Raw genomic sequence first — 25,571 nt, 5'->3', positions numbered from 1 at the left:
AGTTATGGTTTGTTCCATGAATCTTAAGTACTCTGACTGAAAAATATTATCTTTTATGGATGTTCTAGAATGAGGAACAAGGTTCTAAGTGAAAGAAATACCCCTGATTAGGGTTGCCGGGTCCCCCTACTCTCACGGCAGGAGGGGAGGGGGATCTGGCACTTACCTTGACAATCCTCCCCTGTTCATGCACTCCCAGCAGGGCATGATGATGTTACTTCCAGAAGTGATGCCCTCATGCCAACCAGTGGGCATGCTCCTGCGCTTCACAGGGGCCCTGATTGGCCCCTGTGAAGTACGGGAGCATGCCTACTGCCAGGCACGATGATGTCATTTAAGGAAATGATGTCATGGCCAGTGGGAGCATGGGCACGCTGGCCCAGGAGGTTTTTTGCCTCCTGGGCCCATTCCCCGGGCCTTTTTCTCCTGTCGGCCAGGTGAGTGGCAGTGGGGGGCAAAGGCTGGGAGTGGGGGATTCCCCGCCCCCACCAGGGACCAGGCAGCCCTATCTGTGTGAACAGTCTATGAAGCCATACCGTATTGCATAGGGTTTCCAATTCTGGCTTGGGAAATTGCTGGAGATGTTAGGGTAGAGCTTGTAGAGAGTAGAGTTTTGGGAGAGGAGGGAGCTCTGCAGTAAGGTGATGCCATACAGTCCACCCTGTAAGGCTACCATTTCCTCCAAAGAACTGGTCTCTATATCCTAAAGATCAATTGTAATTTTAGGAGATCTCCAAGATTCATCTGGATGTTGGCAAGCCTAGCAAGAAGAAACTATTTTTTGAAGTAATATCTTAAATAGCGTATGTTGGCCTTAGTGGGTTAAATGTCTAAAACAAGAGGTGCCAAGGGCTAAATCTTGCTTGGAAGTCATGCTCTTTGGTTTGCAAGCTTTCCCTCATAAATCACAGGGGATTTGTGAGTTATTCAGAGGTGAGAAAAGGGCTGAACTGTGCATGCCTTATTCTACTGCTGAGTAGCTTAGCAGGGGACTAAGGAAACAAACGGCACATCTTCTAGCTTTTTCTCCCCCCCATCCTACCCCCCCACCATGTCACAGGCATGTATGTGCTCTCTCTCCTCCTCCAAATGGCTGCTTGAAAGATGTGTTAAGGGACTGAGGGGTATAATTTCATTTTCTATCTTGGCAGCTCCTGAAATATTTAAGGCAATGGCTGCTTCTCTAGCTTTTCTGTTTCTCCCCTTTCCGTCCTCTCTTATTTCTCTAAGGCCTGTGTATCCTTTAATCCTCTTCTGCCATCTATTACAACCTGTAAACTAATTGCCACAAAATGCTTCCACTGCTTCTAAAACCCTGAGGAGAAAATATCTTTTGGATTTGTAGGATCACCTTCCCAGATTACCTTTGAATCTTTGTGGAAAGGTGCTATGCAAAGGGCATGTGTTACTATTTATACTTACCTTTGTCACCAGTACAATGTGAACTTGTGTTAAAAAAAAGAATCTCTCTTCTCTCTGGCAAGGTAAAATGCTGTCCATTTACATTACTAACTCATCCTTTCCCTTCCCTATTTTTTCATGGGTAACAATATAGCTGAAGAAGTGGAGAGACTGGCTGCAATGCGCTCGGACTCATTGGTTCCAGGGACCCACACCCCGCCGATCCGGAGGAGAAGCAAGTTTGCCACTTTAGGAAGACTTTTCAAGCCATGGAAATGGAGGAAGAAGAAGAGTGAGAAGTTCAAGCACACGTCTGCAGGTAATGGGAGTGGTGCTCGTTTTTGATGGAGGTTGCTTTATTTTAACAGGCAAGCTAAGAAAATGAGAACTTGCTGGTCAAGGCTTGTTCTATCCAACAGCTATGAGTCCATGTCCACACTGTGGCCAGTATCCAACATTCCTGGCACAGAACTCAGAGTTTCCCCACATTCCTCTCTGTTCCTGCATCCCCTTCTGACTACCAGAAGATCATTGCCAGGGTTGTGGACCTAGGTAGAGGAGTAGCTGCACAAGTCAAGGGACTACTTATGTATTTACTTAGTTTATACTCCCCAATCAGGACCTAAAGCAGCTTTCATCATTCCCCTCTCTCCGTTTTATCATCATGACCCTGTGAGGTTGGTTAGGCTGACTGGCCCAAGGTCACCCAGCAAGCTTCCCTGCCGGTGAGCACTTTAACTGGGCCTCCCAGATCTTAGTCTAACCTCTATACCTTGCTGAACTACAACTGGGAGAGCAAAATAAACTCTCTTCCCTTTTCTGCATGTGCAGCACCACTGAAAGGAAAATCAGTTTTACTGTTCCTCCTCCCTCTGACCCTCTAACCTGGGCAAGTCCAGCTAAAGTTGCCAGTCCCCCACTGTGGGCAAGGGACTCCCCTGCTCCACCCTCCACTCCTCGTCCCTGCTTACCTGGACAGTGGGGGAGGCACAGGCCTTCCAGGGGTGTGCTCCCAGGCAGCACAGTGTGCTCCTGTGGGCGCAATCCAGCCCGGATTGGGCCCAAATCAGCCTGGAAAGGGCCACTGTGGAGCATGGGAGTCCTCCTGCGTGCTGCAGTGGCTCATTCCAGGCCAATCTGGGGCTATTGGGGCCCAATCCGGGCCAATCCGGGCCTAAATTGACCTGGATCAGGCTGCTGCGGTGAGCAGGAGTGCTCCCACATTCCACAATCTCAGCTGATTCAGGCCCGAGGAACGGAAGATGAGGTAGGTGCCATGTCCCCCACCTCCCGCTGGGAGGACACGGGAACCTGGCAACCCTAGGTCCAGCATCCCAGGAATAGTCCAGCTCATCTCCATTGTCCTGCAAAAACCCTTCAGTCAAGGCTTGTGCCGCTCTCTCAGCCAACAACTTTTCCGTCATTCTTGCCAGGACCTTTGAGTTTGATAGAAAGGTGGCTTGCCCACAGGCCAAGGGCTAGAGTCTGCTGATGGTAACAAAATGGAGGTCGGAAAGGTTAGAGGGAAAAAATTCTCACTCTGAAACAAATATGAATGCTCACAGGAAGTACAGACCTATTTATCGTCTGTATTTAAATTGTTATTGCTAATGGTCGAAACAAATAAAAATTTACTTATTTACTACTTTAAATCATGACCCATGGGTTTCAGTGATATGCCCCCTCCTAGCCTTCTTGGAAGCGGAAAATGGCTTTCCAAGCCATTTCCAGGATACTAAAAGCTTAGTTAGTTTAAGTTGGTAATTGGATCTTCCTCTGCAATTTTCATTTTGCTTGAGGAAACTTCATTAGAGTAAAGCTTTCTGCATTTAATTGTTCCAAGCCTGACCTTGCATAGCCCATACAGGGTTATGAATGATTGATTCCAGTATCAAGAGAAATGGGTTCCCTTTTCAAGTACTGAAGGGCTTTCCTATTAAAAACAGGACCCCAGGAGTTACAGAGAACCTTCCCTGTTCCAGCAGGAATTGGAATTTCCTGGCCACAGAGGGAAATTCCTCCCCCTCCTCTTTCCTCTGAGAGAGTGCCATTGGCCCAGACAAATTCCGCACACGTTGGATAATGCAATTTCAATGCACTTTATCAATCGTTTGAGGTGGATTTTTTGTTCCGCACACAAAAAAATCCGTTCCAAATGATCTATAAAGAGGATTGGAAGTGCATTATCCAACATGTGCGGAATCACTCAAAAGTCCAGGCTTTTCTTCCTTGCCTAGATGCAGCCATGAAAATGGCTACTAGGTTACTAATAGTGAAATCTTAAGCAAAGTTACACTCTTCTAAGCCCATGGACTTAGATGGGTATGTCACTCTGCTTAGGATGCACCGTAAAGCATGATTATGCCTTCCCCTACTTATCATCTTGGAGGCAAAGAAAATTGGCTGTTCGCTCAGATTTTGGAACACTTCTGCTCCCTGATGCTTTGAAATGGCATGTGGTGCACATAAACACATTTTCGTCAGTCCATAGCTCTTAAAGATGCCCATGTGCAGTACACACAGAGTTTTGGGCAAGCAGGTACTACCTCCATTCTCTTCAGCATTGGGGAGTTTTTTGCACATGCATGGGATACATGTAGGTTCCTCCTTTCTTCTTAGAACTGTCTCCGTCAATAGCCATTGTATCTGACTGAATCAGAGGAAGATGTGGGACAATGGGTCCCACTTTTTTGGGAACAAATGCCATCTCTGGCTTCTTCCTTCCCGGAATGAGCTTCTGCAGTGCTTATTCCACCCATTCTTTAACCATTATGCAGGAATCACCACCCCACATTTATGTATTTCCTTCCTTCATTTATACCTGGGCTGTTTCCACACGGCTTATCTTCCCTCGGAAGGACCCGGAACATCGCGCAAAAAATGCAGAAGATCGCGTTTTCTTGTGCGAGATAACACAATCTTCCACGTTTTTTGCGCGATGTTCCGGGTCCTTCCGAGGGAAGGTAAGCCGTGTGGAAACGGCCCTGGTCTTTTCTCGCCAATGAAGACCAAATGCTGGTTACATCATTCTCCTCACCTCTCCATTTTATCCTCACCGCAACCTTGTGAGAAAAATTAGGCTGAAAGTATGTGACTGGCCCAAGCTCAGTTTCCAAAGCAGAAGTGGGAATTCGAACCTGGGTCTCCCAGTTCCTTGTCCAGTGCTCTAACCACTACACTGCACTGGCTCAAGTCATTGTTTATTTACATTGTTTGTCCCATCCCTAGCCCCCTTTTGTATAATACCTATTATATTGTTATCTGTTTTTTATTATAAACCCCTTAAATACATTATCAGTTAAATATTGAAATGTCATAAATACATTAACAAAACATTGAAAAGAATATTGTAGCTTCTGCTCATATAGGGCAATATCTGCTCCGGGGGTGGGGGGGGGGCAGACAATTTTCCTGTATGGACACAGCTGGTGTTCTATTGGGTCAATCAGCTGCTTATCTTATGTCACTTATATGTGACATATAAGCTGCTTGTGTTATCTTATATCAAGAATGTTAAATTCATTGCTCGGGACTGCGTCTTATTTTCTTTCACTGTTTTGCTTTAACAGCACTGTAAACCTCTACTGGCTCTGTTGCATTATTATTTTTTGTTACACTGTTGAGAAGATATATTGTACAAGTGATGTAATTGCACAACCACCCCCACACCACACTGTCTCCTCTGCATGTTCTTTGTCTGTCACATCAGTAAACTTCCCACAAGACAGTTCTGGTGAGATTCATAATACTCGCAGCACTTTTGCAGTCATATACAGAACAAAGGCACTATGAATGAGCGACACGGCTTCCTTAGTGAATGTGGAAGAAAAGACAGAAAGCTGTTTCAAACTCTGATAACAGAGATTGTGATGGAGTTGGTATCAATATCTTGAATCTCAGTGAGGTTAGCACTTTAATTTCCAGCACAAATCACAGGCAACCCCTAGGGGATGCTGTAATGAGAGCTAGCATGCTTAATCCTTTGGTGTTCTGATAAATGTCTTTAGAAAAACATAATTTCCATTTAGAAAAACATCATTTCCGTCAGTCTCCTGAGGAAATTCACTCCGTTTTCCCCACTTTGAAGAGGATTAGAAATTAGAGAGGAGGAGGGAGAAACAAAGCCTTTGTGTTCAGCAGTAAGTTCAAGTGTGTTTGATGCTTAACACTGGTACAGAGGACAAAGCAGGTCCATGGCCTCTTATGCCACAACATATTTGCTGATCTGCAAAGCCCACAGCGCTTGAGCTGCTTGCAGTACTTGCAGACAGACTGCTTTCTCTTTCTGTTCAACACGAGCTGGTTTATATATACTGAGTCAGACTTTCATGGTCAGTATTGCCTACTCTGACTGGCAGCAGCTGTCCAGGGTCTTTCACAAAACCCACTGCCTGTTTCTTTTAACTGGAGATTGACTTTAGCATGCGCTATAACACATACTTTTTTTCTTGCATTTTATCCTCCCAACATCCCTGTAAGGTAGGTTAGGTGAAGAGTGCGTGACTGGCCCAAGGTCACCTAGCAAGCTTCCATAGCAGAGTAAGGATTCCAACCTGGGTCTCCCAGATCCTAGTCCAGCCCTCTAACCACTGTACCATGCTGGCTGCTGTAGTCTGCCATGAGTAGGGGACAGTTCCCTGTAACCCGGGCTGGTGCCTCAGCAAACAGCCCTTCCTGCTTCTGGGTGGAAGAACTGACAGGCACCAGAGATCACACCTGTGCTTTTCACCACACACATTGATAATTGAATGAGAAAACAAACAACATCTGGAACAGTTGCCCTCAGTAGGCTCTGGATACAGCAGCATCAGCTCTTAAAGGACTTCTCAACTACCCATTCACTTCTACACAAGTGATACTTGTAGCTGTTATCTATTTTTGTACATGAATTGGCAAATGCGGGCTTCTGATGAAAAGGGATGTTTATGCTGCTCAGTGACTGAATCTTTTGTGCCCTCTTAAAAATCTGCTGCATCGCATATTTTCAGCCATTAAGAAGCGCACTTCTCCTTGCTGGATTGAAAAGGCCTTTTAACGAATGTACTAACCCCCTTGCCATCACTTTAATGGCACATTTGTATGGAGAAAAAAATCCTTAAAGGTGTCCAAGCTTACAGGAAAGGAATGTTTAATGAGGCTATTTGGATTTTATGCTAATTACAGTTCCAGATGCTATAAAGATTATATGCAACAACCGCGAACTATAATTCTGCGATGCTATTCTGTAATGATGTATTACTGCAAAAATCACAGATTGCAGTTAATCTTTTATAAAGAGAATGCATAAGACCTGTTTCAGAGCTTGAATCAGTGGAATAACAATATCTATGAAGTTTTGTTTTGTTTGAAACTGGTAGATTGCATCATGTGTCAAAAAAAGGATTTAACCACAAATTTAAGAATAATGAAATTCCTACTTTTGAGTTTACGCAAGATGGAGTCTGTATCCAGTCTAGCAGTCACAGTGTCAAAATGTATACCCACCATTGAAACAGAATCAAGTCCTAGAGGAGCCGTCTTTATGTAATGTAATCCATTGCTTAAAAACATGCTCCAAGATTTATTTTTAATTTTTGAATATGCAATTGAAACTTGGAAGTTAACACTTTACGCAAAACCAAAACAGGAGGCTTGTGGCACCTTAACAGCTAATAATAATAATAGCTGTGCTTATATACTGCCCTTCTAGACAGATTAGTGCCCACTCAGAGTGGTGAAGAAGGTCAGTGTTATTATTATCTCCACAACAGAGCAGGGGAGCTGGGGCTGAGAGGAGTGGCTTACCCAAGGCCACCTACTGAGCTTGTGGCAATGGTGTGATTCGAACCAGCAGAATGCTGATTCGCAACCCAACCACTTAACTGTTTGGTAGCATAAGGTTTTGCCATCGCAAGCATAAAATACTATCTTCATTTGACAGATTAACGCACACACACACAAAGGATATAGAGGGGAAAGTGGGGTGGATCCAGCCACCCTCCAAGTGGCTCCAGCTCAGTGGGAGAACCACTTAATTTGGAGGAAGATTCCTAAATTGAGAGAAGGCTTCAAACATGAGCCAAACGGAAAAGATGGGTAAAAATGTTTTAATAAATATATAAATAAACGTACTTTAGTGAAGTGGTAGGATAGGGTTACGATTTACTCCAATCCTCAATGTTATGCTTTGGCCCAATTGCGTTCTTTATATTTGTTTGTGTGTCTGACTTTATTTACATATCTTACTATGTGATCTGGGCACAGTCACTCTCACCCTTAGCTACCTCAAAGGTTAGTTATAAGGATATAACTGAGGGGTGGGTGATTTCTGATCTCCTTAAAGAAAGGATGGCATCAAAATCTAATATGCATGGGCTCAAGATTCATGAATCCGGTCTCAGGTTTAGGAATCAAATCTGAAACCTCCTGTACCTTGCAGCTAGATAGTGAGAATCAGACGGGAGAGTGAATGGGGTGTGTATGTGTGTTTGAAGAGGGATTGTTTGATGCCTTATCATGAAGAAATATATGCGTGCCTAGCAAGCTGGAAATAAAAAGAGTGCCCTCTAATATTCTTTTGTACAGCATAAATCCCATTGATTTTGATAGTTAATAATAAGTAACCACATCCAGAATCACTATCCAGAACTATGTTAAAGTATACATGTTGTGGATTTCATTTGTAGCTTCTTCATTGAAAATTAAAGCTAAGAAGCATGTATCCAGATCTGAATATCCATCTTTTAATCAGCATTGCCAGCAGTGAAATAAATGAAGCAGGCATCCCTCAGGCATGAGTGGAGCAGTACATTGATTGAACTGCATTGTTCCACTGACCTCCTGCCTGTCTGACCCATATTTGACTTGGCTCCTTTTTCGCTAAGCAATGTGAGTTTTGTCATGCAATAACTTTCATTGCCATGTTTCTTATGATTCTGGTAGCCAATAAGCTGTGAGCACAAAACAGCTGCATTGGAAGCTTGGGATCTCAACTCAAGGGGATCATAAATATGAAGAGGGTGCTATAGAATCTTACTGGAAAATATTTTGTTTCATTCTATCCTAGTGATACCTGCTTCATGGAGGGCCAAGAACTCCTCTCTAGTCGTACAGCAAGAGTGGTTTCTTTTTCTGAAAAGGGGGTGTCTCAGCCTTGCATTATATATATCTCAAAACATAATGGAGGCTCTATATAAAAAGGAGTGGTAATAAATGGAATGGTAATAAGTGGTATAAATGGAATTATAATAGTAGTTCTATAATCTTTTACCTACAGCTATGTATTAGACTGGCGTGTGGTTTTAAGAAAGGGCTTGTCAATGGGATATGTGGGAACAGACTGCATATAGCAGATGATCTGTCATTAGAGGTGGAATATTTGTTCTTACCAAGGCTGCCTCCAGAGGTCATGATAAACAATAGTTTGTTTAATCTACGAGCAGCAAACTCTGGTTAGTCTATCAGAGGTAGGTAAAATGAGATGCTCAGCAGAAAGGCAGACAAATTAAGATTTTAAATAACTAAAAGCATTCTAATTGTACGTAAACCCTAGGTCAGTGATCCTCAGTGTGGCCTCCTGGAGCACTGCGGTACCTACTGATGTGTTTCCAGGCATTGAAATTCTTGAGGTTTGGGGATAAGATCTAAAGGGTCTTGAAAAGAATGGAAAAAACGGGGAGCTTCAGGTCACTCTTTACCAGCTGCTTGACTAGCAAAGTGCTGGGATCACCCCACATCTCTGCCCTTGGAAATATCTTGCTGTGGTCATGCAGGGAGCACTCCTCCTTTCTATAGAAATTGAAAGCAAACTGGTTATAAAGCCAGTTATAATCTCTGGTTTGACATCCTGCTTTGGTGCCAACCAACCTCAGTTTTACTGGAATGTCTGTTATTTGGATGTCAGAACTGTTCCTTAATCAAACTAAGGTTTTAAAACCACAGCTTATTAGGACATCAGAAGGCAGCCTAATTGAATTTTCCTTTTTTTAAAAAAAAAACCTTAGTATTGTATACTAGTAACGAAGCCTGTTGTGAGAAAAAATGCAACAGGCTCTAGAAAAAGGAGGGCATTTCCTCCTGCTCTGCACCTGATTCTGGCTAGGTGAAGGCTGGCATTGCCACCTGCTCTGCATCTGATCCCAGCTGGGTGAAGGCAGGGGGCAGGCATTGCCACCTGCTCCACTCCTGATCCCAGCTGAGTAAAGTCAGGGGGGGGCATTGCCACCTGCTCCACCCCTGGCCCCAGCCTGGGCTTCCCACTGTAGCACATTCTTGGAGGGATGGGCTGCCTCTTCTGGGCTTCCCTCCATGGCAGCACCCTCTGGAGGCAGCACCAGGGAGGTGCACCCGTGTTGTCTGGAACATGGTTAGCCTTTTATATAGTAGGATGTATTGCAATTCAGCCAATCATTTTCTCTCAGATTCTGTTTTATATTTAGACATCCACATAAATGATTTGATTAAACCTGGAAATGAAAGATGTGGGAAGAGAAAGAGAAAAAATAGAGAACAATCAATAGAGCTGATTTGTTACTTTCAGAGTCATCGTTTACAGAAAAAGTCAATCTGATATACAGATGGTTTTCACTGCTGCTGGCCTGATAATTAAAAGATTTAGAAAATGAGAGGATTTTTTAAAAACTGGATAAATCTAATGCTATCCTTATTTAATCTCACCAAGCTTTCCCTACAGCTGTTCATCTTCTTTGGCTGAAGGTAATTAGACAGAACTAGTGGACCCTGGAACTAGAAAAAGACGTTAGGTTGAGTTGCTTTTCCTGGCCTTCTCCCCTTTGCAGTTTTAATACACAGAGAAATATTGCAAGTTATTTCCCATCTAAAACATGGAGTCAGAACAGTTCTGAACAAGGTGTGTCTGAGAACACTTGCTTCCAGCTGAGAATTTTATTTTTTTGCCAACCTGTTCTGAATCAGCATGTGGTGGCCATTCATACAAACAGTCTTGCAATATAGAAGGCATTCTGGAAATGTTGGGTTATGCATAGAAACACTGGTAAGACAGTCACAGGATAAATCTGATCACATAACCAGTTACTGTGCATTGGTTCAAGCCAAGCTGGCCTCAAAAAACAAAATGCCAACCTATCTTAAAACAAGCCCAGATAATGGTGTGAATCAGTCCAGTCTCTGAGCTTGTTATGTGTACAAGACAGTGTGAGAAACACTATAGAATTCCAGAAGAGCAATGAAGATGTCTGAACACTAGAAAGTTCTTCTCTGCTTGCATGGTCCAACTTACTAGGTGGACCAGGAGGCAGCATGCAGGTGTGGCTGCAATAATTCCTGGTATAGAGTCCTCACTGTCACAAGAACTGAAAGATCAGGTTTACAGCATGGAGATGTTGTGTTGTTTGATTCTGGCCAGTGGTTGGAAGTTCAGATTTCCTCTGTGGTGTGTAGCAACTCCTACCAGATTCAGCCAGCACACCTGCTGTGGCCATTCCTTGCTGGGATTTGGGCTGCGATTGCATCTGGTTATTATGCTGTGTTTGGGGCTACATTTTGAAGGCCATTTGGAACCCTCAAGTAGTGCAAAATGCTATATCCAGGCTATATCATCCCTATGCTGAGAGATCTGTGCTGGCTGCCTATTTACTTCTATCTACAATTCTGTGTGCCTGGTTTAGAGCCCTAACAGAGCATCTTCACCAGTGTTACACCTTTCTAAGCCCAATGGTTTCAATGGACGTAGAAGGGTATAACTCTGCTTAGAATAGCACTATGTATGTCTTAGGTCCAGGGTACCTGCCTTCTCCCATTCTGTCCCACATGCCAGTTAAGATCTCACTCCCTGCTGTCATCTCAGTCCCTGCTCTGCGTGTCTGCCCCATTCACAAAAATAAGGTGGATATCAACCAGAGACAAGGATTCTGTAGCAGTGGCATCTTATCTGTGGAATGTTTTCCCCTTGGAAGTTCACCTCTCATGCCTACCTTGCTACCTTTTAAACCTGGCACCTCATTAAAATAATGTTATTTGCCCAGGTGTTTACCCTTCTCTCTCTACACAAGACATCTTACACGGAGACACTCAAGTGTAGGGAGATGCAATGTTAGCTGAGAAGCTAACAATTTCACTTCTCTACACCCAGGTAGTTTTAAAAGACAGAGCTGGCAAAGATCGCTCCTCTGAGGGTTTGTTAATTTCATCTTCACCTCCCCGAAGGCTCTGTCAATTTCACCTGGTAAAAATGAAATTAATAAACCCTCTGAGGAGTGATCTCCACAATCTCTGTTTTTTTAAAAAATACCCTCCTATAGAGAGGTGAAATTTAAACTACAGTTCCCTGCTATAATTGCATTTCCCTATACTTGAGCATCCCTGTGTAAGATGTCTTGTGTAGAGAGACTCCACTTTTTATTTTACAAACTATTTTACTGACCTGGCCATTTTTTATGGATTGCCAATTTGGTGATGCTTTGGTTTTATGAGATTTTCTCTTTGCACTGTTATTTCCTTTGCTTATCTGCTGGCTTGTGGTTGATTTTTAATTTATTTCTTCTGGTCATGTGTTGCTTTATGACTTACTATTACTGTTTGGTTATTTTTAACTGCTGATGGATTGTATTAATAGTTTTATGTTACGTTAAGCTTGTTGTGTACTGCTTCTGCAGAGATGGTAAAGTCATTACCTGAATACAATAAACTGAAATGAGCTGTATTTCTGGTCATTCAGTTCACATGTTACATTTAGATGTACAGGCAGTATAGAAAGCACACACTCTGTATGAGCCATCGCTCATACAATGCAATTGTAAGTAGAGTTACATCCTTCTAGATCAATGGGATTGTCCGGTCCTGAACAAAAAGAGCTCTCCAAGATTCATACTGCTGGCCAATAAGCTATTTTGTGGTCTTTCACACTATGAAGTATGCCTTTGTGGCTAATTTATTGTTTTGAGTAATGAATAGTTAATGCAGGTTTTTTTTAATTCTGAAAAGATACCGGCATGAGACTGAAATATGAATTGATTTATTATTTATTTAGAAAACATATCTCCTGCCTCCCCAAAGATCTGCCCAAGGCAACTCAGAGTAAAAACATTACAATTAAATCGTTAAAACAACATATTAAAACAAGAAAACACCATAAAACAGTCTTCAGTCTTGTAGTAGACCATAAAAACAGCTTAAAATTGAGTCCCTTCAGTTGACTGTTTGGCAAAAATAAATGTTTTGGCCAGGTGCCTAAAGGACAGTAAGGTAGAGGCACCGGATGAACCTCAGGGAAGATAACATTCAAAAACAAGGTGTTAGCACTCAAAAAACCTTGTCCCTGCTTGCAGGGGTAGACGGGGGGGGGGGCAAAATGGGGGAGGGAGAAAGAGCCAGGCAGTATCTCCTTGGCCATATGGGGCTCAGCCACACATCTCCTTTCCTGCCTTGCATGAAGCTCAGCTAGGCTGTGCATGGTGAATGAGACATGGGCCTGGTCAAACACAACTTCCTTTCCTGCTCAACGGAGCTCAGATCCTTGCTACAAGTGACATTTTACACATGAAGGACACTTCATCGTTTTCGCAAGTCTTTCTGGGAACTGAAGTCCCTCTCCCCCACCCCTTTTCCTTCTGTTTCTTCCCCTCTCTGTTAGAATGGCTGCCTGAAGAGACAGAGAAAGCCTACGGCAACAGCAGCTTTTGCAAACCATCCTGCTCGGGGAGGGGGGGATGCTCTGGAGAAAGCTGAGAAAGTTGCAGCTGCCCACCCCCAAAGATAGTTGAGAGCAGGCTCGTGACTGGAGGAACGATTTGCAAAAGATGCTGTTGCCGCAGGCTTTCTCTGACTTTTCAGGCAGTTATTCTAACAGTTCTAACAGAGAGGGGAAGGACACTAGGACTTCACCGACATGTCAGCTTTCTCCAGAGCATCCCCCACCCCCCAGCAAGACGATTTGCAAAAGCTGCTGTTGCCGCTGGCTTTCTCTGTCTCTTCAGGCAGCCATTCTAACAGAGAGGGGAAGGAACAGAAGGAAAAGGGGTGGGGGAGAGGGACTTCAGTTCCCAGAAAGACTTGTGAAAATGATCAAGTGTCCTTCACGTGTAAAATGTCACTTGTAGCGAGGCTCTCAGTGAGGCTGTGCACCTCCTTTCTTGCCCGTGACAGGGTTTAGGAGGGCTGTATGCCTGTTTCCTTGCTCAGCATGGAACTTAGAGAAGACATGGGCTGCAAAGGAGAAAATTTCCCAATGGCTTTGATGGCCAGTCTGCCCTGTCTGGTTGCCAGCCACCTGTCTCATCTCTGCAAGCTTGGTAATTGAAAGAACATAAAAACAAAATTTTGTAATATCTTCATCCTACAAAGCCAAAGCTCTTACAGTAATACAGCTGTTTCTTGGACAGATGTAAGTAAAGTTGTAATTAATATTTAATCAGTCTCTTCCACACCAAATAATATCAGTTACCCTGAGATGTTAGTCCATCTTCTCATGGGTATAAATCAAATTTGATTTGCTGTGTATTTCACCGCTGCTCCACTGAGAATATTCTAAGCTGTGTCTACATTAGGAGTTTATTATGGATCAGCGATGAACTGAAATTGACATAAACAGGGGATGACCTCAAGCAGTAAGGCTAAAAACTTGTTGGAATTCTTATGGTGGTATAATGCTCTGTGCCCTCTGAGTCATCAGAACTCATCAGGGTTTTATATGGGAAAGAAATTGGCTTTGTGTAGGTCAACGTATTTCCTAGGTGAAATATGAAAGAATGAAGCGGAACAGACAGTGTGGTGATGGATGGCAAGAGAAAAAGATCAACAGCTTTTCATAAACCAGCTTCCCAGAAATAGAGAGAGATGCTACTGTGTCTTTGCTAGGAACTGAACAGAACAAATTTGATCAGGGGTACAAATCTATTGCTTTTTATTGCTATATAGATTCAAAGTAAAAAGAACTTTTATCTATTCCATGATTTAAAAAACAAAAAAACAGATTTGGGAGAATTGCTCCAAATCTGTTAGAACAAGAAAATAACCCCTTCCAACACCAAATGTCTTTTACTGCTTCAAAAAGGAGTGAAGCTGGTTTTCTTTTTGTTCACATACACTTTCCTCAGCTGTCATGTGATTATAATGGCCAGCCAGGGTGAATGCTTTTGAAAATGGAGATGCATACATAAACATGGAAAATATTCTTTTCGAAAGCAAAGTAAAATATTGAGTCCGGCTTGTGGTAAACTTATAAAGAATTTCCAGCAGTGTTCGACAGGAGTGATTACTGTATTATTGTGGTCTATCATATCTGTTCAGAGCCTAGAAGTATACTTTGGCATGGATCCTTCATGTTCAGAAATCGTCTGGTTTCATGATAAAGAAGGCACTATCCAGCAGTAAAATTCTCAACTATGGAACACATTTACTCAGAAATAGCCAAAGCGTTGCATACAAAATCCAAAAGAGAAATATAATGTTAGTGTTTTCCTTATCTTTGAAGTGAAACTGTGGGCAAACAACATCTTGATTGAAATTTGGTAAGTCTACCAGTGGTCTAGATGCACCAGTGGTCTAGATGCACCCCTTGACCATCATTGTTACAGCACATTAAATGAGGAGTTGAGTGCTTTGTCCCAAGTGATTAAACAGTTCCTGACAGCAGTAGCCAACGTGAGACTGTGAAATCAATATCTTTTACTTCTGCTTTACTTCAATGGTTGGGATTAATTTATTTCATGCGGATGAAAGTTTTTAAGTTTCATTTAAAGCAAACCAGCCTTGTTAAACTGTTTGGTCTGTTCTCAGCTGATGTGGACATTAGGGTCCCCAAGCCCTGTCAGATTCTTATTTGGTAAATCCACATGAAAAGACCAGAGAGAGACAACTCTCCAATACCCAACAAAGCAGTGTTTATTTTTAGGAATGAGTCAGTGGCTGACAGTCACCCAAATGGGGTTTGTCCTTTAGCCCTTTAAGGACTTCACTGAGGCACACTGCTGTGACCCATCGACCCTGCATTGTGCATGCGCTCATGGGGAAAATGGACAGGCAAATCATTGATTGTTCCAGAGGTGGCTGCTTTGGTGCAAAGGTTGCAATGGGCCATTGAGCACCAACTGCAGCCTCACAGTCAGAAAAGCATCTCTAAGCTGGTGACCCTTTGAGATCCATGCATCCCTGCAGCATTGCTTTGCAAAAGAGTGCTCTCATGGCCTGGAAAGATGGCTTCTCCCAGCATATTAATGACCTGCAGGACAAAAAGGGACATGGTGAAACAAGCAGAAGCAGTGCAGAACCCTCCCCACCCTAGCCCTGCTGATGCCAATCATGCTCACTTTATCTCTGCTGGGTAGGTGGTATGTGGCCATTGGGGAGGTGATTGGCAGGTGTGGGGTATGAGGATCATGCGGGAGGATTGGGTGGAGGTGATGGTGATGGACTACCTGTTGCCAGGGCCAGCGCTTCCATGGAGGCAGGTACAGCAGCTGCCTCGAGCGTTGAGACACCGGAGGGGGCACCAGGAGCGGGGGCACACACCATGGAGCTGGCGGCAGCAGTGCTGGCGGCTGAGTGGGAGGGCTGGGAAGCTGCCTGCATGCCACCCTGGCCACCTGCCATGGCTGGCCCGCAGCTGCCGCACCTGGTCAGGAACGCATGCTGGCGGTGGCAGTGCGGGGCAGTCTGAGTGGGCAGTTTCCCAGCTCTCCCGCTCGGTTGCCCCATGCTGCCAATGCCACCTGCACACAGCTGCGGGCCAGGCACAGCAGGCAGCTGGGGCAGCGCAGGGCAACTGAGCAGGAGGGCTGGGAGACCACCCGCATGCCATCCAAGCTGCCTGCTGTGCCAATGGGGCTGGCTCGCAATGGCATGCTGCGTGATGATGTCACATGCAGTGGCATCATCATGCAATCCAGGTGCATGCATGCACATGCACATGGGTGCGGCAACAGCCCTGAAACTGCCCCCCACCTCAGGCGCCAGAAACTCTGGCACCGGCCCTGCCTGTGGAGCCATACAAGCCACTGGAAACTAGTCTACTCCTGTCCTCCCACCATCATGCAAAGCAAGTGGGTTTTTTCCCAGATGGGCAGCATTGCCAGCTCACACCATTCATCTCCGCTGCCCTGGAGGGTTGACCAGCTGGCCTTCATGCAGCTTCCCAACATTAACCCCTGGAGACACTAGCCCTGTTCACATGTTACAGTGAACACATGTACATTCTGCCTTTACATGCGTACATCCGTTTGTATGAAAGAGTCAACGCATGTCACTTTATAACTGAAACTGGGGGGTCAGTGGGTGGATAAATGTGGGGTTTGTATCACATGTTCAGCTGTACATGATGTATTGACTGTAACATGAGGGTTACTCAACACATACAAAGGACAGTTAAGTGTACACTGAGCATGGATTGAACATGTGTTCACTGTAACTTGTGAACAGCATTATTATATAAGTTGAATCCTAATGTATGACAGTGCAAGGAACTGATACTATTAGCATTTTAAGATGGCATTTGCAAAAGGCATAAACTGGAAAAAATATGAGTCCAGAGACACGAATCAGAAAATAAGGAGGGTTGGACCATATGAGAACCAAGTTTAACTTGGAGGCATTCCAAGAAGACGCTGGGAAGGTTCAGTGGCCAGCTTGGGAGAGGAGCTTTGCTGGAGCCTTGAGAGGGGAATGGTGCCTTTCCCGCTTTCCATTCTGCAATAAGGAGTGACGTAGGAACTCAAAACATTTCTATTCTTGGGACAGTTTAGAAATGGTTTCTGTATCTGTGCTGTTTCTCACAAAACACGTCCAAAGATTCTTTCCTACCACGACTCCCATGAAAGGGATCGAAATATATTGCAAATTATAGGCTCTTAGATTATGCACGCTCTGTTTGGTCTTGACCAGCCTCATTGCTGCCAGAACCACAGTGACGCCTCTTGTTGGATTCATGGGATTATATAAGCAGCATATCTGTTTTTGCCTAGCAAGATGGATTCTGTGCAGTTGTAGATCAAGCCTGGGATTTATAGCAGACCATTCTCACACCAGGTAGGGCTTTTTTCAGCTGGAACACGGTGGAACGGAGTTCCAGAACCTCTTGAAAATGGTCACATGGCTGGTGGCCCTGCCCCCTGATCTCCAGACAGAGGGGAGTTTAGATTGCCCTCTGCGCCGCTCCAGAAGTGCAGAGGGCAATCTAAACTCCCCTCTGTCTGGAGATCAGGGGGCGGGGCCACCAGCCATGTGACCGTTTTCTCCGAGGGCAGCCCACTGAGTTCCACCACCTCTTTTCCCAGAAAAAAAGCCCTGGTACCAGGTATCACTGCACAAGCCCCATTCCTGTCACTACACATTGTTGAAGGAAGTGATCCATCAGTTGTATTAATTTTGGCCAGTTTAACCTGAAACAATTTAAAAACCACTGGAGCGTTTGTTCTTTCAAGAAAAGAAAATATAAAAAGATGACTGTCCTACTATTAGTTACCAGTAGTTCAAAATTAATTTCACAAGCTGCAGCATGTGAAAAGACATTGGCCGTTTCCACACGGCTTACCTTATTCTGCAAAATAGCGAAATCTCATGCGAAATCTCGCAAGAAGACGCTGTTATCACATCTTCTCGCGCGATAACAGTGTCTTCTCGCGCGATAACAGCGTCTTCTTGTGAGATTTTGCACAAGATTTCGCTATTTTGCAGAATAAGGTAAGCCGTGTGGAAACGGCCCTTCTGAGTGTTCAAGCATCTGCCTTCATCCCACTCAGACATTTTAACTTTTCAAGACTCTGGAAAGGGTGCTGAAATCCTGAAGGACAATTCTAAAAGTTTAAACAAACAGAATATTAACAATTATAATGTTATTGTTTAGAGAATGACAGTGATAGATGATGACAAGGGTGATTTATAAGGGAGAGGTTCCAGACAAGGATTATCCCTGGTAAACAGAAACAATTGAATCATATGCTACATTACTTTAGGAAATGGTGAAACCATTTCCCCCAAACCCAATAAATAGACTCAAACAGCTAAGTTTCTTTGATTCAGTTCAGATCAAGTTTGGATTCAACTTGACTGCAGGAGTTCAAGCCCATGAAAGTTCAGTAACTAAATCAGCATCCCTCTAGAACAGGTTGAGTTCTTCTGGAATGAATGGTTCTGATGTATTATAGCTCAGTAGCAATCATAACACATAAGTACTATGAAGTATATCTGACATAATAATAATGAGAACGCTTAATAGTACATTTGGGACTTGTCTAAATTCCACCCTTAGTTCAGCAGACCTTTGTCCCACCGGATGTTTTCCCAGTTTTTCCAGGGACTAGGGTTTGCCCATAGAAGTGCACAATGTATAAAAAATGATCTTAGATATCAGATTACATTTTGTTACTAGGGATGGGGCCACATGAGGAATGAGTGAACTTCACCAGGTGTCTGTGTCAGTGTGTGCATATGTCTGTGTTAAGTTGAACCCTTCTGTTGAACTGGTAACTTCAGTCCATTTGAGGGGTCTTTTGAGATTCCACACAGATTTCAAAAGGGGCCAGGTGTTGGTCAGGTTCAGAAAAAAATAAAGGTTCAGATTTTGGTTCAGGTTCACATTGACTTCCTATAAGCAATTGAAAGGAACTGAGGTATAATTAAGATGAACTTTCCTATTCCTACACACAACCAAATTATAGTCTTCTATTAAGATGAAAAGGTGTCATTAAAATCTAATCTATCCCATACAGATACACTGAGATTAGTCTCATCGGGTATGTTCTTGGAAGAATAAACCTCTGTTTTTCTCTACAAAGCCAGTTTTCTGTCCACAACAAGTCAAGGACATGTTAGAATATTTTTGACAGATGTTAGCCTCATGGGAGCTGAGGTACAGTTGTTTCCCACTCCATGTGGTCTTCTAGCACGTCTTGAACTAAGCATGCATCAACAAAAAGCCACACAAAAGTTCAAACATACAGTAAGAAGAGTGTTTTAGCCCACTCTCTGCCCCAGTTCTGCAAAGACAAAAGTAAAGTAAACGTTACTTTAAAGATGTGTGTTCTTAGTGAATAGCAAGCAGACAATAAAAGTTTTCCATAAAGTCCAAGCCATCCATCTTTTTCAGGATTATAAACTGTCTGATTTAATATGAATACTGTACATCAAAAAAGCTTCAGTGCCCTTTTCATGCTTAAGTAATTATACTGTCTTTAAAAATACAGAGATTATAGAGTGAAACAAATTTTATGGGAGCGATTTTAAAAAATGCATTCAGATATGAACCCCATAAGTGGGCTGCCCAGCGGGCCGCGGAAGGAATGCAAGGTGTCATGAGAATCATGGAATTGATTCTCTTTAACGTATTTGTAAATAATGAGTTGATTCCAAAAGTGTTTTTCTGCTAACATAACAGCTATTACATTGTTAGGGGAGGGGAAGTGATTTTTGCCAAACCCCTCTCCCACTGCAGACTCCCCTTTCCATTTTGCCTACCATGCTGCTTGAGAGGGTCCCTAGCCCCGCCACCAGGAGCAGAACTGGGGGGCTCGGTGGTCAGGAGGGGGATCAGAGTTTCTTTCTGGTCCTTCTGGCATTTTAGATCCAGTACCTTAAGAATCCTCAAAAACCCACAGCACTAAATTGCATATTAGTATACAGATCCACTTCGTACCTTGTACCGCAACTGAGTGTTACAGATGATGTTTTGACAACTAACTACCTACACTACTTACTCCAACTGACAACTAACTACGTCATATTACATCCCCCTATTACATCCCCATGCAAGTCACAGTTATGTCCGCTAAAACTGTGTGTGTAACTTTTTAAAACTTTTTTTACATTCAGGGGTTCTTTTGAGTAAATACAGAATATGATATTTTGTTTTTCAGACCATCTGCCACATACCTTTGAACTACTCCAAGGTGCCATTTTTGTTGGGAGAGGGAGATATATTGTTGGCAAAGTTCACACTAAAGCCTGAGGGTTCCCAATCCCAGCCCTGTTTTGGCAAATGATGGGAGATTGTTGAGGCAGTGCAAGGGGAGGCTAGAGTTTCAGTTGAGTGTGAATTCTGGGTGACACTAGAAATTTCTCTATGGTAAAGATGATAGAGGCTAGAGGAAATTCCTAGAACGTTACCGTCAATGCCACCCCCACCCCATTTTTTTAAAATTATTGAGGATGGGGGATTGAGGGTGGAGGCAGGAGTTTGTCCACTGCCAGCAGGCAAATGACAAGTCCCTACCTTCATGAGTTCATCTCTAGTACACACAGTTAGGATGATGAAGAAAGAAGAGAATATCTCCCAGGACAAAGATTTCTTTCAAGCCTTATATTTAACCACAAGTCAGCATGAGTGCTTCAGGTCCCACTATGGTGGGGAGAAGGGTGGTGGTTAGTGGTTATAATTTCCCCCATCCCATTTTCCCAGCCCTCAAACATCACACACACAACCTCAACTGTTATTTTTTCTTTTGGTGGGAAACACACAGGCAACATGGGCTAATGGAGGAGGAGGAGGAGGACTAGAAGGGCATTATTATTAGAAATGAAATTATAATTTGTGTTCATGAGTAGACATGGGCACAAACAGAAAAAAACCCGAACATGTTGTTCGTTGTTCGTTGCCATCCACGAACAATGAACACTGACTAACGTGATCCTGTCACGAACCTGTTCGTTGTTCGTTGTTCATGGGAGCCAGCAGGCTCTCCTCCAGCCATCAAGATCCCTACCACACCACTTCCAGAAACCCTACCTGAGCAGGCAGCAGGAAATGTATCAATAATAAATAATAGCTTGGCCCCAGAGCCTGGCAGCAGCCCTGGAACCTGAAGGGGTAGATCCCTACCACACCACTCCCAGAAACCTTACCTGAGAAGGCAGCAGGAAAGGTATCAGTAATAAATAATAGCTTGGCCCAGAGCCTGGCAGCAGCCCTGGAATTTGAAGAGGTAGATCCCTATCCTACCACACACAAAGAAAATTCATGCTCCAATGCACTCTCCCTGTCTCTCTCTCAAAATGCCAACAGCAACTGTCTATCCCTCACTGTCTGCAAAACCAGAGCTGGGAGCCCCCCCTCCCCTCTGCTCTTTGCTTCCTTGTAACAAATTTGGAGCACCACACTTGAAAGGAAGACCTGCCTATCAAGCTAAATTGGGCTTAGATTGGGGTTTCCAGGGCAACAGCAGGAGTTCAGACAGAATTCAGACAGTCCCTGCCTCCGCTTGCCAAGGGAATTGATTGCAGGTGCCAGATTGTCTGGCTTGACAAACAGCAACAAACAGCAAAGAACGAGGCTTGCAAGAACCAACGGTTTGTTTAGAATGGGGCCTCACAAACAGCTTGTTCGCGAACAGCTGATTGGGCTGTCCGTGGCTTTTTTTAGTTCATACTGCTGTTCGTGCCCAACTCCATTCATGAGCAGTAAGAACGGTGAGAATTTGAAGGTGTTCTTTATCTTCATGTAAACATTTTCTATGTGCACATGCACGTGTGTTGCTAATATTGATAGTTTAGGAATGTTTGTTGTCTAAAGGGTGGTGGAGAAAGGAGCTTTGCAATAAGAGAATAACTGACCATGGATCTTGTTTCTTTTTAATTGTTCATAGGAACATGAATTTTCCTCTTGAAACTTCCAGTCATGAGTCACTTAGCCAAACCCTTTAGAGGGTAGTGTAAAATGGAGACAGTAATATGGTTTTCCCTAAATGAAGTTTGACAGGAGTCACGGATTTGATTACGACGACAATCTTAAGATTGTGACGGGTCCTGTGATTGGGCAGGTCATGCAAGAGAATCCCTGGGTAGAAGACTGAACTATTATAGCTGATAATGCATGTTTTTGAATGTTTCTCCATATTTAAAAAGTCCCTTCTAGGATGCAGGTTCTAGTTCAGCCTAATCTTCGCTGTGGGTTAGTGTTGTACTTGCAGGAAATATTTTATTTAGAAGGACATTCCCAATGTAACTCCCCCCGCCCCCGGTAATCTGGTGGTACAGTCCACATTATGCTACATGTGTAGAACAGGCAGGGTTGCTTGCCACTTCCAGATTAGGAAGCTCTTGGTGATTCAGAGGCAGAGCCTAGGGGTGGTGGAACTGTGATGCCATAGAGTCTTCGCTCCTCCGAAGCTGCCATTGTCTCCAGAGGAACTTATCTCTGTAGTTCAGTGATCATCTGAAATTTCCAGTGAACTCCAGCCCCCATCTGACCTCACCCAATCACCAAGCTTCAGACCAGAACTGTGGAGGGGTATATGTGTACATTTGCAATTCAGTAATTCTGAATTTAGAGTGACAGGGAGAGTTTCTAGCTTGAATTAACTGAAACTGTAGATGCAGCCTTGGACAGGACTAGGCAAATTGCTCTCTGGGGATCAGTGGCCTAGTATAGGAGTGCTTGATTGCTTCTATCGTGCTGATGGGCAAGCTCTGCACAGACAAAGGGTGTTAAATCAATATTGTTTGTTTGTTTGTTTGTTGTTTATTTATGCATTGTATACCACCTTTCCACATAGTTCAAGATGGCTTAAAAATGATTTTTGAAAAATGATTTTAAAATAGTTATATTCAGGGCTTTTTTTCAGCGGGAATGCAGTGGAATGGAGTTCCAGCGCCTCTTAAAATTGGTCACATGGCCGGTGGCCCCTCCCCCTGATCTCCAGACAGAGGGGAGTTTGTCTGGAGATCAGGGGGAGGGGCCACCGGCCATGTAATCATTTTTGCCGAGGGTGATTAAACTTTAAAAAACTCCCCCCTTGTTCCAGCTGACCCAAAGGGACGTCATTGTTCAGTCTTGAGTTCCACCACTGAGTTCCACCACCTCTTTTCCCAGAAAAAAAGCCCTGGTTATATTCCTGCTTCTTTCCTACCTGTACTAATTAAAACAGTCCTACTTAGATGAAAAACCACTGAACGATGAGAAGAGTTTTTTAAAAACCCTCTGTCCACAGGTATGTTCTACGATATTGCCCTATTTTGTATTCAATTTAATGAACCCAAACCTCAAAGTTTAATGCAAAATGATACTTTGAAAAAGAGCTTCCCAACACAGTACATGCTGCAGGCAAAAACGCCCAGCAGATCCATTTGTACTTCTTATTGAAGCCAAAGGGGAATGCTCCTTGCCCTCTGATGTAATTTTAACAGCATGCTAAGACAGTTATCTGCCACCTGCTTAAGCTTCCTATAAGCTTTCTAAATCTGTCATATAGACTTCTGAATTTTCTGCCGTTCTATAACAGATTAATAAATTTTTCTGTGAATGGTTTAAAGCTTTTTTTAAAGGAAAAATTCCATGGGAGGGCCAGTAGGCATGTCAAACTTTCTTCTCCCCTCCCCTACCCCAGTAGATTAGCATCTAACTGCCGTGTTTTAAATGAATTTAGACACAAGCCAATCACTGGGCCTCTTGAGATTAGCAGCAGGACTTTTTTCTCAAAAGGAAAATGGTTGGATTAAAGACTTCTGCTGCACTGGAGGATTTGTATAAACTGTGTCATGTTAAAGCAGTTAGGCAAGAGTGCTGTATTTAACTTGATAGGGTACTCTTTGAAGAAGTGGAAATATTTTGATGCCTGGCTGCGCCAAAAAAAATCGTGAGAACTTAGGGTTTTTCCCCCTCAAAAATACCCCTCTGAGACAATGTCTTCTGGGAAATACTCTTAATGACTATGTGTACCACAACATTGACCATTTACAAGGAATTTCTTAATGGAGAAAAAGGGAGAACTTTCCAGGAGAACAGCTGAGTGAATCCACTGCAGCAGAAGCAAGAGTCCTGTGGCACCTGAAAGACTAGGAAATTTGACGTATCACCATAACTAGCTTCTGTGGGCTTGAGTTCCACCTTATGGTGGTTTCTATGCAATTTGAAGGGGAAAACGCTTAAAAAGGGGCATGCACAAAAAAATTCTCGCAGCAAATGCAGCTCCTTCACAATTTCAGACTGGACCATGATTTCCCCCTTTGGTTTTGGTTGTTTTCACTTATCTGTACTTCCTTTCTTTTCTACATTTATTCATATTTTACCTCAGCTGTTTCTTTCTAGTCCTGTGTTTTGGGAGAGACAGCTACATATTACTCAGTTTAGCTTGAACTTCCTTCTTGTATTGTCTCTTGAGTAACCATTAGATTTATCCCAACTTGAGAGTGGTTTATTCCGCTGTGTTCCTGTGAGACTTGTTCTAAATTAGTGAGTTTCACAGCCCAGAATTTGTTGCTCTGATAGTGTAACACACTCAAAATGAGTGAAATTCAGTTATAGTGGTACACACTATGTTGATATGTAAATGGTGCAGGAATTACATAGTAGGATCATACTCAAATAGGGTCGCCAGGTCCTCTTACCCTCCTGGCAGGAGGCCTGTTCCCCTGCCTTCCCCCACCCCCCAACAAGATAAAAGATGATGGAGGGCGGAGGGTGGGAGCAAGGGATCCCCTGCCCCTGAGATCCCTATATTTAAAGCAACAGACAGTACACAGTAGTGTAATCCTCCACCCCTATCCTTTTACCAAAACATCTTTCTGAACCATTACAGTGCAGCCATTTAACCCTTGTAAAAAAGCTGTACTGAATAATTTGGTTTTGCATTGTTTGTGAAAAGCCAGGAGAGCAGTAGCCTTCCTAACATCAGGCAGGCCATTCTGTAAGGCAGGGGCCAAAACAGAGAATGTGTATGTACAGGCAGTTGCTAATTTTGCCCATTTGCAGGGTGGCACTTGCAGAAGATCCTGCTCAGATGAGCAAAACTGTCATAGTGGAGCATAAGCTGAGAAGCAACCCTGCTGTGAGAGATCGTGAGAGACAACAAAGGCCGTGAATGGCTTTGTATGTGATAGGCAATATCATGAATTGTGCCTAGACTGGAGTGATTCCAGAATGGGAGTAACATGTATGTGCTGCCTAGTTACCAATAATAGCCAAGTGGTGGTATTTTGTGCAGACTTGGAGTATCTAAGCTGACTTTGAAGGGAGACTTATTGTACAGTGCATTACAGTAGACTATTCTCGACGTTATCGCGTCATGGAACCAGGTGGCCAGATCAACTGTGTCAAGGGTAGACATGGGCCAAGAACCAGAAAAAAACAAACCATGGGGTTCATGGTTCATGGGGTTTCCACGAACCATAAACCACGAACTGGCATGGAACTGGCTCAGCTATGAACCAGTTCATGGTTCATGGTTGGTGGGGTTTAAATGCCCCTTTCCAGCAGGGCATGGAGAGGGACAGAGCATGGCGGCCGCCAA

At 43.6% G+C, this 25,571-nt stretch overlaps 1 protein-coding gene across 1 annotated transcript in view; it reads left to right on the top strand.

Annotated features, from left to right (window-relative positions):
- The first annotated feature begins 1,566 nt into the window (after positions 1-1,566).
- PHACTR1 (phosphatase and actin regulator 1) overlaps positions 1,567-25,571 on the top strand; it is a 135,809-nt gene continuing 111,804 nt past the window's right edge. The window contains exon 1 of the mRNA XM_054985359.1: positions 1,567-1,720. Within this exon, the coding sequence (XP_054841334.1) occupies positions 1,582-1,720 (139 nt within the window). The 5' untranslated portion in view covers positions 1,567-1,581. The remainder of the gene's footprint in view (positions 1,721-25,571) is intronic.

Source organism: Eublepharis macularius, chromosome 7, assembly GCF_028583425.1.
Source record: "Eublepharis macularius isolate TG4126 chromosome 7, MPM_Emac_v1.0, whole genome shotgun sequence".
NCBI lineage: Eukaryota > Metazoa > Chordata > Lepidosauria > Squamata > Eublepharidae > Eublepharis > Eublepharis macularius.
The sequence above is the reverse complement of the archived record's forward strand: the minus strand, read 5'-3'. Positions and strand labels throughout refer to the sequence as shown.